At 38.6% G+C, this 15,354-nt stretch overlaps 2 protein-coding genes across 3 annotated transcripts; both read right to left on the reverse strand.

The window, feature by feature from the left end:
- Positions 1 to 335: 335 nt before the first annotated feature.
- Positions 336 to 2,159, reverse strand: LOC102198309 (protein DBF4 homolog B-like). The gene is made up of 5 exons (XM_005749305.2): positions 1,972 to 2,159; positions 1,454 to 1,648; positions 828 to 1,001; positions 564 to 614; positions 336 to 464 (listed from the first exon to the last, which is right to left on the reverse strand). The coding sequence occupies exons 1-5, from the start codon at positions 2,086 to 2,088 to the stop codon at positions 336 to 338; spliced, it is 666 nt and encodes a 221-aa protein (XP_005749362.1). The 5' UTR covers positions 2,089 to 2,159.
- Positions 2,160 to 2,963: 804 nt separating this feature from the next.
- LOC102206914 (gap junction gamma-1 protein-like) lies at positions 2,964 to 14,546 on the reverse strand. 2 transcript variants are annotated; one of them, XM_005749242.2, is made up of 4 exons: positions 14,466 to 14,546; positions 14,304 to 14,366; positions 13,470 to 13,550; positions 2,964 to 5,474 (listed from the first exon to the last, which is right to left on the reverse strand). In XM_005749242.2, the coding sequence occupies exon 4, from the start codon at positions 5,420 to 5,422 to the stop codon at positions 4,052 to 4,054; it is 1,371 nt and encodes a 456-aa protein (XP_005749299.1). In that variant the 5' UTR covers positions 5,423 to 5,474; positions 13,470 to 13,550; positions 14,304 to 14,366; positions 14,466 to 14,546; the 3' UTR covers positions 2,964 to 4,051. The 2 variants fall into 2 exon arrangements, with proteins under 2 accessions (XP_005749299.1, XP_005749300.1); XM_005749243.2 differs by lacking the exon at positions 13,470 to 13,550.
- Between the last annotated feature and the right edge of the window lie 808 nt (positions 14,547 to 15,354).

A 15,354-nucleotide genomic window follows, 5' to 3' on the forward strand; every position in this document is an offset into this window, starting at 1 on the left:
AACACATTAAGGAACAACTTTCAATGTGCAAAACACAAATAATGTTTATTTAATCTGGGCACTGAGTTTAAAACAAAGTACAAAGGACACTGTAGACATCTCTCCTAAAAAGATACTTTTGAGTACTGAAAATAACACAATAGTTCAAGTCCAGCCACTTTAGGAACAGTCTGGATTTGATGTAGCGCTTTGCCAAGTTTCTGATTGTTCCTTGGACAAGATAAACAGCCACAAACTGGTACACAGCAGACAACTCCAATTAAAAGCCGCATTAAAATAGCAGCATACACGAAAACATGAGCAATCACACAATGCCATCTGCTGTGAGCATAGGCTCACTGCATGTTAATCATGGTGTGTTGTGAAATTCCATTAAATTTAGTCAAAAGGATACCATCCACATGCAAAATCTTGACTCCCCATGATCGAGCACTGGACAAAACACTGCTTCCCTGCAGTCGTTCCTACAAGGCAGATTCATCAAAAAAAGAGACCATGAAGAATTAAAATATCAAAATACATCATCAGTACTTATAAAGAGAATTTTGTCTTCATTGACTTACATTGTTGCGAATGGCTTTTTCGAGCAGCGCTTTCCCTCGACTGCTGCAAGCCTATAGACACAAATGCAGTGCAGTTATACAGTGTAGTTCATTTTAACTTACACGAATGCCTAATGAGTTTGATCTTTTTAGTGATATTGTGTTAGAATGTTTTCAGAGTAGCTTTCCAGGTTTCAGGGCAGTAAATCATCTGCCAAAATAGATTTGTGGTATTTGATAGCTAACCAAAAGCCTGACTGAAAGTGATAAAAGGAGATAAAGTACCATTGGCCTGGGAGTTCCAGGTCGCTGCTTGATGAGGCCGTTGTCCCGCTGCTTAATTAGTTGTTGGGCTGATTGACTTGCCCCACCCTTGGAAACAATACTCTTCTTGTCCAGGCCTTCTTTGTTTCCAGTCACAACAAAGTTTACATCCTTGTGTAGAAAACTCTCGACCCTCTTCAAAAGAAAAAATATATATATTAAAACAATATCCATGTGAGTTTCTGATGAATGCAAAATCTAACCTCAGTCCAGTGGATGTACTGTAAGTGTTCACTGACCATTTGGACTTATCAAGTGTTTATCAACAGTAATAATACTTTGTTTTCTAAAGAAAACAGACACGAGTACAGGCAATGACATACAAAAGAAAAGATCAGATCAGTGAGGACGATCAATATATTCGTTATTAGGGTTGTATGCGTGCAGAATTCAAGACTAAATCCATTATTCAAAGGTTTAAAAGACTCAAGATTGATGCTTTTGTCATCTATATCAAAAAGTGTCTGTCTTCTTACAGACACCTTTGAAGATATATTTTAAATACAATGCGACAGCCTTTAAACAACAGCCTTTTAAGCGCCTGTAAAAAAAGGTTCCACTGGCAGGCTATCTTAACATATGCTTACCCCTCCAAAAAGAGAGATGGATTCCAAAAGCAGGACTGTTGGCTGTTTCTTCACATTGTCCAGGTAGAAGGTCTTTCCCTCCAGCTTTTTTGGCCCAAGACACAGCTTCCCCAGGAGCCCATATCCACGTTCTTTTGAATACTGCTGCTGTTGCATGATCCTGGTGCAGTAAAGGCTGTCACAAGCACCAGGAGCCTACAAAAATTAAAGGAACATCTGTCAAGATCCAAATAAGCTTTTAAGTTACAAAACCGGCAAGAGTATAAATTAGCTTTCTAGCAACTATGTTTACGATATATTTTTTTGAAGTGCAGCAGTTTAAATTTCGGTCACGTAAGATTACCACCAAAACGCAACTGCGCAGTTCAAGTTTCAGCCTAGCCACTCTGCTAGTTAGCTTTAGCCGACTTGAGCGAGGTTAGCTCTCTCTAACAACAGCCAGAAACCATTCAATGTCGGCTAATTTAACCCATGTTCTCCTTCTTTGTGACAAAAAAGAGAAAAGAAATACGGCTTACTTGTGTTTTGTTCCTGTGCTGGAGAGAAGCGGAAAAAAAAACTGCTATCGCTTCGTCAACAAGCCGGCGAAGCTGTAACCGCCGCTTTTTCAAAAACACTGGAGGACGTGCGGACATGAAGACGGCGTAACATCCGGTCTGACGCTGCCTTCAGGTGCTTTTCAATCAGTGTGAAATCAAAAGTTGAAACGCCTTCCCATTTTAATTTAGCACTGACGTCAAAAAAGAAAAGACTGTTTGCTCCTGACGCTGCCCTCCACATAACCTGTTGACTGAAACGTGAGCCCTGGCTTTCATTTTCAAATATACCTTTTAATATATATGAAATATATTATGAGTTAATGGTAAGGTTCTTACAGTCACTGGTACAGTCTCCTGAACCCAACACAAAAGCACCCTGGTTATCAATTTTGGCCCTTGAAAAAGAAAATAAGACAAATAACTTATGAAATTCAAGAAAACAGACAATAACAATTAATGAAAAGCAACTTAGCTGTTTAGTTGATGCTTGATCTGACACTTATTGCAACTGATTATCAGCATATCAGCGGGTCAAACACAATGACTACAGAAAACTACAATCACTGGTTAAACACATTTCCAGAGAGAATCCCCAAGATTCATTTTTGACTATGTTAAATTCTACTTGCCATGTTAGTTTTAAGGAGCCATAAACTAAATATTTCACCACAAAATATATTAGATTTCTCAGTGATGAGTTTTTCTTTCAAAAAACTTCCAATATATGACAGATTTCAAATATAGACACAGAAAAATTTTGGTAAGTTTTATCTACAGGGATCCCACTGAAAGAGACATAGAACTATTATATTATTCCCTCTTTGTGCCCAGCAGAGGGCAATGCAAGCTTAAGCTGACTACCAGTGTAAATTACCCACATGCTCAAATATTCAGCATTAAATTAATAATATAGTTTTCATTCTAGACTGACAATCAAACCATTGAAAACAAGACAAAGATTATGAGACAAATACAAACTCTTTATTCAAAACATGCACTTTTTGTTCCTAAAAATATTTTTTAACAAAACCAAACACAGTAACAACAAATGACAAATGGCCTTTCAGACTGAAAATATGGAAATCCAAGTAAAAGATTGATAAAAGAAAGAAACAAATGAAGCATATAAAAAGCTTGATACACTCGTTCTTTTTAATGTATACTACTGGATGAATGGTTGAAAAAATAAAGTATGTTAAAAAAAAGGTAATACCTGTACTATAATATATGACTTTTTTTTTAAACTTGCCTCTCGAAACAATAACGAAAACTTCTCTTTTCTTTCTAAAAAAATAGTGGGAATGCTTTTAAAATACCAAAAGAAAATATGGTGAAATTACCAGCTGAAACATACTGTCTGTTATTTTTTTGTCAGCTGTTTTCAAACACAACTTCTAAAAACAAATCATCAGAATTAGACCAGGACAAGTGTTGTTTTAACTTACATAAAACAGACAGCAGGACATTCCAGTCAGCTGCATTTAGACTATCAGAAAAACTCCCTGTGGTCGTGAGGAGGGCACTGCCTGACTACAGCGTGCAGGAGGCAGGAAACAGGATGACCACTCATTACCTGTGAACTCAGCAGAATATTCGCTTCTCTATTCTTGATTTTGCACAATTAAACATCATGCATTTTTTACTAGAGAACTCGCATGTTAAAGACAATATCTAATGATTGATATGGTTTAGGGCTGCAGTACATATGTGAAAACAGCCTTTTTGTTGCTTGTGGGAAAACGATCTACACCAAAAAGAAACTGAAGAACAATTTTGAATATTCATGAGCAAAATTATTCAAATCTTTAACTGTGGATGGCAATGAAAAAAACATTAACTCTGTAACATAAAGGGTTGCTCAGTTTGAATGAAGCTGCTTTTAGATGGTTTAAGTAAGGCACTTTCAATTGCAGCATTAAAGTCTCTGCTTAAAGAAGGTAAACAAAAACAGGGTACCAAAATCTTAGCGCAAAAGGTATTCAAGATATTATTTTCCTGCTATACAAAGCTTTTTCACTGAACTGAGCTAAATAGCTAAGCTGTTTTACATAGTCGTGTTTCAAATCCACTCTGAACCCTTTATGACTCCATATTTGCTGCTACTGCTGGTGCTGCTGCTGCCTCTGTCTGTATCTGCCCTGCTGGAGGCGTGTCTGTTGGTCTGCCGGTGTTTACGTTCACGGTGGGGCTTGCTGCGGTTGTTAGTGTGGCTCTGCAGCTGGATGTAGGTCTGATTATCACCCTCCAGGATTTTCTGAGGTCTACCGCTGTCCTTATGAACAGCCCTGGGTGCATCTCCCTTCCCAACTCTGCACTGGTTTTCATCATTAATGCCGTTCTGTTGACGCTCCTCTTGGGGAATGTTCACGTGATTCTGCTGACATGCCAGCTTGGCATTAGTGAGATCAGTGATGGGTAGTGGTTGGTTGTGGTTCCCTAGAGAAGGTTTGACGGCGATGTTGTACCCAGGTGGAGGCGCTGGTGCATTCCAAGAAAATGGGTAAGAGCTGTAGTCTTCCTCACTCAATCTCACCTCGTTAAGACGGCCTTGTCCTCTTGCCAGCCCGTAGAGCTCCTCATTGGGGAGCTCCGTCTTGCGGGAGTGTATTATCTCATACATGGTGCCAATGCCCAGGTGAAGCATCTCCCATATATTGAGTGCTAGACAGAGCAGGGAGACTGTGTACATGATGAGGAGAAAGATTGTCTTCTCAGTTGGTCGCGACACAAAGCAGTCCACCTTATGAGGACAGGGCTGGTCTTTGCATACGTAGGTGGCAGGAACGGAAAAGCCATAGAGGGCATACTGACCACAGAGGAAAGCAACCTCCAGCAAGGAGCGCAACAGGAGTTGGACGACGTAAAGGCGCATCAATCCATCCTCTTTGATACGATGACGCCCATCATGGCGTACTTTGGCTTTTTCTTTTCTATCACAGCTGCCTCCCTTTTCTGCTTCACAATCGTCGTTCTCCACCTCTGCCACTTCATAGATCATCGGGTCTTCCTCGTCGTCATCCTCAGCCTCTTCAATGCCCCTGTGCTGCTTTCTGCCTGCAAGATAGTGCTTCTTGGGTTTCTTCTGGGCAAATCCATTCACTCCCCCACTTTCTGCCTTCTCCTCTGCCCGAGCAATTTTGTTGACAGCGTAGCCCAGGTACATAACTGAAGGGGTGGCCACCAGGATAATTTGAAAGACCCAGAAGCGGACGTGTGAGAGTGGAGCGAAGGCGTCGTAGCATACGTTCTCACAGCCTGGCTGTGCTGAGTTGCAGACGAACTTGCTTTGTTCATCGTAGTAGATTGACTCTCCTCCTACGGCTGTTAGCACAATGCGGAAAACAATGAGAGTGGTGAGCCAGATCTTGCCCACAAATGTAGAATGGTTGTGGATTTCTTCCAGCAGGCGAGTCAGAAAACTCCAGCTCATGGTAGTGGTGGAAAAACTACAGCAAGAGGCAACATACACGTCCTCTTACTCCCTGTGGAGAGAACAGAAAGCTTTGGGTCATGCATGCAAACTTAAAAGGCAAATATCTACATTGATTCATTGAACACTAAGGTGGTTATGTCATCTCTTTTCGAGCTGCCAAGGGTAACAAATGAAGTCAGAGACAAAAGAAGAAACTAAAGGTTTACTCCCTCCAGGATTCGCTGCTTCTACCATAACCGAGTATGGCTGCCCCCATTCCCCTGCTGGCCTGTGCTCCAGTTTGTCTCTTTTGCTCCCCTTTTAATCCTTCTCCCTGTCTTTTCTATGTCCTAAACTAAAAAGAAACATCATTACTTCTACTTCTATCAAACATGGTTTAGGGAGTGACGGCACACTGTCTTCTCACATAGATTTATCGGTTGGTTAACTTGGCATTTTTCATTAGTGCTACAGGTCACATGAAAAGCCATTACAGGGATCTTCTAAAAGGAGGTGGAATTGCTCAGAAAATTAAACATTGTGCATGCCATATATATATTACACTTTGGCCTGAATAAGGCCACAAAGGTTTTTTACACATTCCTTATAACCTTTACTGCAATTTAGCTTATTGTTCTATTTGAAAACATATAGTCAACCATGGTGCTACTGACATAATACAACCACAATATGTGCATTAAAGATAAAATGAGCTTCCTGAAACAAAAAAAGCAAATAAAAAAGTTCCAAAACTTTGTATAATGCAAGCAAATTCGTTTAACTCACTGCTGTACATCCACCTGAAGGACAAAAGGATACTCTGAGGAACAGGACTTGACACATATGCTCTTGACATGCCCTCCAGGATTACAAATGTACATAACTAACACACTTTTTCCTGCCTTTGACATATTATTTTCAATTTGAAGACAAACTAAGTTCAGCACAGAGCTCTTCTTGCCAGAATCTGATAATACAGAGTAGGAAAAAAATGATTTCTTACTCTTTTCCATTTTTGTATATCTCTCAATTTGTCTCTCTTTTTCCTGACACGTAGAATGAATTGCTCAGCTTTTATTTTACATATAAAGACGCCACACACTCTTCTACTGTACTCACTATGTGTTTTGTTTAGCTCCATTTGTTTGCACAGATGGGTATGAGCACTTAGCTCTTCTGCAGAATGCACACCTACCTCCTGATTCGAAATAAATCACAGGCAAGTACTTTGTCTTTCCTATACATGGTAATCAAATAGTGTATTTTTTCACAATAACAACACTTTCATCCTTCAATGATAGCTGTGCCTTGTAGCTCATGTCCAAACACATCCTCAATATTAGTACACAAAGGGAAGAGTAATGAAGCAGATGGAACGCCTAAGTGTAATTGCCATCGTAATTTATATTACACCTTAAAAACTAAAAGCCATTCAACGTTGATTTGTTAATTTACAACAATATACAATATATTTATTTGCCTATTATGGTAATGAATGCACTCCGCATTAAAGTCTGATTGATATATTGTCTATCTGATATTACTAGCTGCATGAAATACATAACACAATGCAGAAAAAGATGCATATAAAAATGCTGTTCTCACACAGAAAACGGCCATTCACCTGTTTGCTATTTAAGGTAGGACCTGACCTTCAGAATTCACCTGAGTGTTATCTAACTGTGGTATTCTTCATCTTGTCTCTTTGTAAGGCTCTGTGAACTGGCCGAAGACCTCTAATGTGCTTCTCTATGTGCTTAGGACGTCCCAGCAGAGTTCCGAGACTGTTTGTTACTTGGCGGAGTTAGGAGATTCTGTTCGGGGATTTTGATTCACAGAACCTTCCTTCCATTAGATTTTGTACATATTGGACTCTTAAACCGAGCACTTCAAAAAGACTTTGTATATAGCACTATCTACACCAGCACTGTAAATAAACTCACCGCACTTTCATTCCTGAGTCCTGCATTTGAGTCCGGCCAGACAAATCATGACAGCAGAGTGTGGATCACAGAGCAGTAAGTGCTGCTTAGGCATTCAAAGTAAGCAAAGTAGATTTTAAATATGTGTTAGAAATGGATAAAAACACTGACTTATCATTTTCTTAAATCTAATTGCTAGAAATTAATGTTGGCGTAAGTGCTGAAAATCAAGTATATGTGCATTAACCTTTTATCCCTAATCCAATGATAATTTACATTTAAGTTTAGCTGAAGTAAAGCCATTCATTGATGTTCAATAATGACACCATTTTATCATATTAATGTAAGCTGTTGAGACCCAAATGTACTAAGCAGTACATATCAGCATGATATTGCAATTAAAAAATGTTTTGATGGGTACGGAAAAAGAACACAGTTCATTTCAATGGTGATCAGCAATTGGCAGAGAGTAGAACAAATTAATGAGCCAAAAACAGGCAGACCTGTTTTGAAATAGCATGACGTTTCATGAGATTTCAGTCAATGAGAGGCAACTGAATTCCAAGATCTAAAGAGAAGCTCTAAAGGGAAGGGGGGGAGAAAAAAGACTACAACAAAGTCATTTTTTGTGTGCGCACTTCTGAGATAAAATACACAGACATGTGTACTGATCTCTGTGTAGAAATGTGACTAACAGCCTGAAAAAAATGCAAACGTCTGTGCTCACAGTAACTTGGTCACTTGTAACCCGGCTGCCTATGAAGATGCAAGTTATATCCTCGTACGCATCTTTTATTGAGATTTTTCTCGTCCCTCCCTCCAATACCCCACGTCAAGTTCAGTTCAGTCAGTTCTGCTACATTAATATACCAGTATTACTGAAGACCAGAAATATGTGGGACTCGGCTCCAAACTCCGTGAAGAGCTACAGGAGAGAGCCAAAACTTTGGCGCCGTGCTCACAGCTTTGAGTCATCCACAATCGGCAATTACCCACTAGTTCTGATAACATCTCCAATTTCAAAACCCCCACCGGCAGCTATCACAACCACATAAGGCGAAAAAACTAAGACAGGCCTTTTTGTGTTAAAGTTGGTGCAATTTATAGTAAACTGTGTGCCGCAAACCTTAGTAAATCCTGTTTGTGTGAGTCATTTAAATATTTTCCTCCTAAAATTTCTGGAAGGCTGCAATAAAGCTAGCCATAAAAATACCTGTGTCCACGCCTTTCAGTCACAAAACTGACAGTGCAACTTGTAAATACCAAAGGCAGCTTTTTTAAGAGGTTTTAATATAAATCTAAAATTTTATTTTCAATTAAATTAATTTCAGTTTTGTGTATATAGTGCCAGCAATACAAACTTTGTCTCAAAGTGGTTTCTATCGTGAAGTAAAGAGCCTACAATATTAGAGAGAAAACACAATAGATCAGACAATCCCCTGTGAGTAAGCACCTGGTGACAACAGTGAGGAAGAGCTTCCTGTTACAGGAAGAGATGTCTGGTTAAACCAGGCTCAGGGACGCCATCTAACTCCAGGACATGTGGGTAAAGAGAAGAAAAGGAGACGAGCACTTTTTTTCACTTATGCACTACTACTAAATACTCTACCTAACCCCAAAAAACCTCTAAGCCGAAGACACCCATCTGCTCAAATCTAGGGCTGCAGATGCCTAAAGTAAGTAAAGTTTTAAAGATCTAGACTTCTGTGGGGCAAACTTTGCATGTGATGTGCCTGACTTTAGAGGCTTCCTAAGAAGAGTTTGTATTCAAACAAACAATCTAGCTCCTGCTCTACTACTTGTAACTGTACATGACAAGAGGAGACAGAGACGTGACACGGGAACATGACTGAGATTGTGACTGAGAACTGCTGATATATGGAATAATTTATTTTACCACGCTGAATAGAGCATTCATCAAAAAAGCAATTCTTTAAAGCTTTATCTTTACTTGGTTCATTTATGTCACAAGAAAATAAATTACAAAAAAATCAATCAATCAAAAGACAAATCAAATGGGTTAAGGCACTATATCTTTCATCTGTAATCTTCAGGACACCACGCTGCAAGTGACTATTACATGCTTCATACATAATTTGAATATAATAATTAATTGAGGCGACTGTTGTTGTGATTTGGCGCTAGGGCTGTGCGATATGACCAAATTCTCATATCCCGATATAAGAATTCTATCGTCCCGATAACGATAGAAATCACAAAAATGTAACATTTTCTGTAAATTCTCGGGCAGCTCGTCTTGCGGGAAGTGTTTCCAGCTGCGCGTCATGTAGCTGGAGTCGAGTGTTTTAACCGATGCATGAAACTATACATTTTTAGACATAAGTTGTAAAGGCCGCTGTTATCTTTGTGAGTATTTATTACACGGCGTGCTGCGGGGAAAAGCCTGTTCTAACGTTTGAGTCTAAGGTCTATTTTTTAGCACCTGGCGGCTCTTTTTTAATTCTCATCCGTAAACAATCTGCTCTTTCACGTGATTCAGTTTATTTTGAAAAGTCTCAACAGGATATTGAGCTTTATTGTGAAAGGTTTATGTGGACCATAAACAAGCGGACACGCGACGCTGTTACCGTCGTTGTTGCTAACTAACCACAACGCATAAAAACAGGCGCTTGTCCATCCGTAGTGTGGTTATATAAAATATAAGAGAAAGAGAGAACTTTAAGAAATTAATATAGTCACTACAGTGACCATCAAAACGATGAAAAAATATTGCCGTAAACAGTTTATTTTGCGACACCACGAAACAAACGATAGCATAAAATGAAACGATAGACGTTTTTATATCGTCATCCGATATATATCGTTATATCGAACAGCCCTATTTAGCGCTATATAAATAAAATTGAATTGAATTGTCAGTGTATTTTGAGTGTGTGTAACTGAATATAAACAATACCTCATCAGCCTTTTACAACTGAGGGGTAAAAACTTCCAAGTATGACGAACTATGTCAATTTCAACTTTACATAGTTCTAATTTAATCAGCTTTTAGTTTTGATGTTGATATAATCTTAGAAATGGATTCTGACATGGTATTTGTTATAGGTAGTTCTCAGAAAAGATTATTAATTAAGAATATTCTTTTTAGAAAGCTGCCAAAGCTTTTGGCTGTTTTATATCATTGTACACTGAATGACACAGCAATTCACTCACAAATATGCTGATAACTGAGACAATTAGAGGTTTTCCTTATTTTTCAGAATGCGTCACTTCAACAGCCCAGATAAAATGTGATATAATATACACCACTTATTATACAAGTTCAAATGCAGGGCTCTATACGCACACACACATACTGATTCCATGCCAGAAGAATTTCCCACTAACGCTATGTAATAATAAACACAGTGACACACTGTCACATTCAGTAAGTATGACACATTAAAAAAATGTCCAGCTGCTAACATAAGACTCAATATTCTTCCTTCCTAATGTCTCACCATGAAGAAAAGAAGTTCTGAATGTCTCATTAAGAGTCACGTGCCCTCCAAACCTGCACATCTGGCCATGTTGTGTAATGTACCATTTGGAGGCCCAGTAGCACAGTATCACCACTACCCAAACACGAACCTTACCGACGGCATGAAACTGGGACAATCCTTCACATTGCTCATTTTTTAACTCATGATCAGCCAGGATACGCATGCAGTGTACAGCAAATTTAAACATAAAAACAACAACCTAATGTAATTAATGTAGGCACACGTCTCACTTAAGCATAGCAAGATACATATACAATAGTTTTAACTGATCTTCTTGACTCAAAGCAAAGAATGAAGCAAAAATAACTCAAAATATTCCGAATATTTTAAGCTTGAGAGTTCCGTTTTGATGAGAGGTTCCCAATATTATTTGCATTTTGCATCAAATCCATGTGTTTTTCTGCACTAAATCAAACACTCAAGCACAATAGACATTTCAGTATATTACATGATCAAAATCACAAGGAAAACTGTAGATTCTTGTCAAACAGAGTAATGGGGACTCAGTGCCGCTTCAACACAGACTCATTATGCTTACTTGTATCACAGCCCTAATCTGAACAGAGAACCTGGGTCTTTATATTTAAGCTTTATTCCCACGGGTCTTGATAAAAGGTTCCTCAGCAAAAGATTTTTAAGGAGCATATTTGGGTCTGATGATCAGCAATCCTCCAATCCGAAAATATTTATTTCAAAATAAAAAACAGAGCCGTATTTTCACACTTAAAGAAAGGTGTGAATGAACATCTGTTTAGATAATTACCTTTCTGTGATTATGGCCAGACTTTGTGATAAACACGCCATCCACATTTGTTAAACACATATGCACCAGACCAGAGCCTGCTGTCAACACTTTTTTGCTTCCATAAAATCTCTTAATTCTACGGTGGGAGGACAAGAAAATAAACCTCACAGTTATGTCTTCATGTAAAGCCACCTAGTCCCTAAATGTACAGCTCCACGCCCCCGGTTACTTATAGTGCCACACTGAAAGCTTTCCCCAGATGTCTCCCAGACCCAGACCCGCCGCCTCCTGCTTCCTACACAGCTAGTAAAAGAACTGGGGTTGTACATGCCTATCTGAGAAGGCTTCAAGCTGTGGATGTGAAGGTTAGTGGTTTCCTTCAAAGCTGTAAAAGTGATGCTCAACCCAAAATCTAACTTTGAGCATGAAACAGTCAACAGCTATTAACTTAAAAGGGAACTGTTAAAAGTTTGTAGATTGCTGAGACTGCTCTTATTTTTGGAGCGCGTTTCTTCTTGATGAGATACACGTTATATACACAGTAGAAAGCTGAATTAAAGGAGGGAAAGCATGCATCCCATGCTCCCTGCCTGGACTCAAACCATTATCTTAAATGTAACTAACAACCCCTTGCCCTGGCATTTAGACAGAAGAACGAGAATTGCTTCCACGCTGTGTCCCAGAGCGAATAAGTCAACAACAAACAAGAATTCATAAGATCAAAGAAGCAAGAAGCAGGTTTGTCGGGGCACTACACCAAAACTAATGAGGATGGAATAAAAAAGAAGAAAACAGTGACAACAGCCGGCAGAAAAAAAACATGTCTAAGCTAACGTACATAAATAAAATAATGACCACGTATTTTTCCCAAGGAAAACAACAGCGGTGTAGTTAAACTAAATTAAACCATCAGCATTTCTTATCTCTGTACCTTGCCTTTAAGAGGCAAAGCCCACGGGGTATTTCCAGGGTCACTTTATGAGCCATCCACTCAAAGATGTCAAAACACTCACTATGACACAGCATGAAGCGCACAGTTTGATATGGACACGAGCCTCTAGCTTAAAGAGTTTGTTTACCTACCTTGAAAAAGTCAAGACAGGTACATTATGGTTATATAATCCTGAGATACAGCTGGAAATACCTTGTGTAATAGGCGTAGCAATATTTCTCTTAAATTCAAAATTCACGACATGCTATTATCTATGCAGGCGTTCTCATAGTTATTAAAAATTTTGAGGCCGAGTAAAGAGGTTTGGACTTCCACCAAGGGAAAATGAGAAGTACTGTGATAAAAAAGATATTTTAACTGGTTTTTTTACGAGTGGGAAAAGTCCCCAAATTGGATAAACTGAAGAAAATTAATGGAGAAATATATAAAATACCTTAAGGTAATAAGGTAACACAGACCCTCTGTCTTAAAAATATGCTGAGCATTTGTGGTTATTCACATAATTAAATGTGAGGGGAAAACGTAGGGTTGTATATTTTCAAAAAAGATAAAGAATAAAATTATATCGCTTATATTAATATTGTGTAACATTGCATACATAATCAATTTCATTCATAAACTCATGCTTGTGTACCTGCAGTGCTGCATATGTGGCATTAGTTCATGTGAACAGATGATTAAGAAATTCCTGAAGCAACAGCAGCTGCCGTTTTGCACATTTTGTTAGGAGTCTGAGTAAAAAACAGCTTGAACAGTAAAATTGCTCTAATTTTAAAAGACGACTTATGAATGATCTTTATGTCATATCACTCAGCCGTCATATCATCCAAACTATGATCTAGGATTTTAGTATTTTACTTGGTTGAGTAATTTAAACAGCCTTAGAGCACAGGATCAAATTCATTTAAAAAGCCATTCTCAGTATTGTGATGAATCTTATTACCCCCTTGCTTTGTGCTTTGATTCCTTTCGATCCTTCCTGTTATTCCAACCAGAACTCAGAGAGACTTCAAACCCCATGTGCCTGTAAAATAAATAGAAATATATTTTTTTAAAACTATGTAGTTAAAGAAAACCTGACAGGTTTTTAGTCTTTTTAAAAAATATTTTCACATATCTGTGTTTATGTTTTTAGCTCCTATAACTGTGCCTTGCCTAGCTAGAGAACTAAACTGTCTTTCATTAAACAAAATAATTTAAATTAAAATAGTAATATTTGGACCCACACAGCATGCTCTTCCAACTACTAATTTGGTTCTTAGTTGCTGAAGAAGATCCACATGTTAGAAAAAAAAAAGTTATTCAGGAAAAAGAAAATATTTTTGCTGCACTAAAATAAAAATTTCCTAACAGGAGTTTAAGGGATTTATGCTAACTTTATGCTAATGCTAAAATAAGATGTCAAAGTTTCAGATAGGGTTTTCTTTTTTGGGGGGGGAGGGGGAGTCACCAAATATATTGTACACACTTTTTAAATATTTGAATTATTACAAACAACATTTGTGAAATTACGGTAGTGTAATAACCTACAAAATAGTCGGCTAACTAAATCTGCAACCAGGTAACCGAACTTGCTAGCAAAGCTGAGTAACTTGCTAAACAGGCTAATCTAACATTATAGCTTCTTAATCAAAACACAACAAAATTGTAAGAAAAAACAGGAGAAAGTCAAGTCTCGTGGTCTTTCTAGTGCCCTAATGATTCATTCCAATCTTTTAGTAATAATTCCCTCAAAACAATTTTCACAGTTACTCATCATTTATTGTAGCCACCTCACCTTTTTTGGCAGACTTTTGCTGGATCAGCATTTGAATCATCAACCAGCAAGATGTGGTACTCCCTGTATGCAGAGAAATACAGTCTTCACCACAAAATTACACCACAGTGGTTAATAATCATCTCCATTCACATAAAAGCTGAGGGTGAGTTTAGCTCTTACTGTTTTAAATGTAAAAGTAGCTCCAGCAGGCTGAACCAAAGACGGAGGGAGCTTGGTTAGAGCAGAGGAAGGCAAACTGGCTGAAGCGGGAAGGAGGGGTTTCTGGGCATGTGTGTGTGTGTGTGTAGGAGAGAGAGAGTATGTGATGCATTATAAGGCAATTTTCCTTCTTGATTTTTCTGTTAAAATCAAAAAGATGACAGTTAAATGCCAGGGTTCTGGTTTATCTGCCTTTAAAGCCTGACAGCATCATTACCATTTTAATTTACACATTGCCTTTTTCTGTCTACATAAATTAGCTGGATGATCACTGGCTCTGATTTTAAGTGCTGTATAGTGTAGTCTTTTATTTCCCCCCAGTCAGGATCCGATGTCAGATCTCGGCCAAATCAAACAGGAAGATCAGAAGTGAGAATCAGGAGCCGATGTATGAGTACCAGGACAGGTATGCAGGGGAGAGAAGGAGAATGAGAGTCAGTAGAGGGAAGACAGAATACGTGTGTGTGAATGAGAGGGAGATAAATGGAAAGATGAAGATGTGAGGAGTAAATGTAGTGAAGGTGGATGAGGTCAAATATCTAGGGTCAGCTATATAATGCACAAGCGAAGTGAAGAAGTGAGTGCAGGGAGTGGGTGGAGATGAATGCAAGGGTTGATTAGTGACAGGAAAAGCTTTCAAAATGGTGGAGAGACCTGCAACAATGTATGGTGTGGAGACAGTGGCACTGACAAAAAGACAAGAGGCAGCTGAATGTGTTAACATTTTCACTAGGAGTGACCAGGATGGACAAGATTAGAAATGAATACATTAGAGGAACAGAGGTGTGTGAGGACATGGGCAGAGGAAGGATAGTGGCTATATTAGACAAAGGATATTGTAGACAACGGT

Source organism: Pundamilia nyererei, unplaced genomic scaffold (genome assembly GCF_000239375.1).
Source record: "Pundamilia nyererei isolate P.nyererei 1_Seehausen unplaced genomic scaffold, PunNye1.0 scaffold00240, whole genome shotgun sequence".
NCBI classification, from domain to species: domain Eukaryota; kingdom Metazoa; phylum Chordata; class Actinopteri; order Cichliformes; family Cichlidae; genus Pundamilia; species Pundamilia nyererei.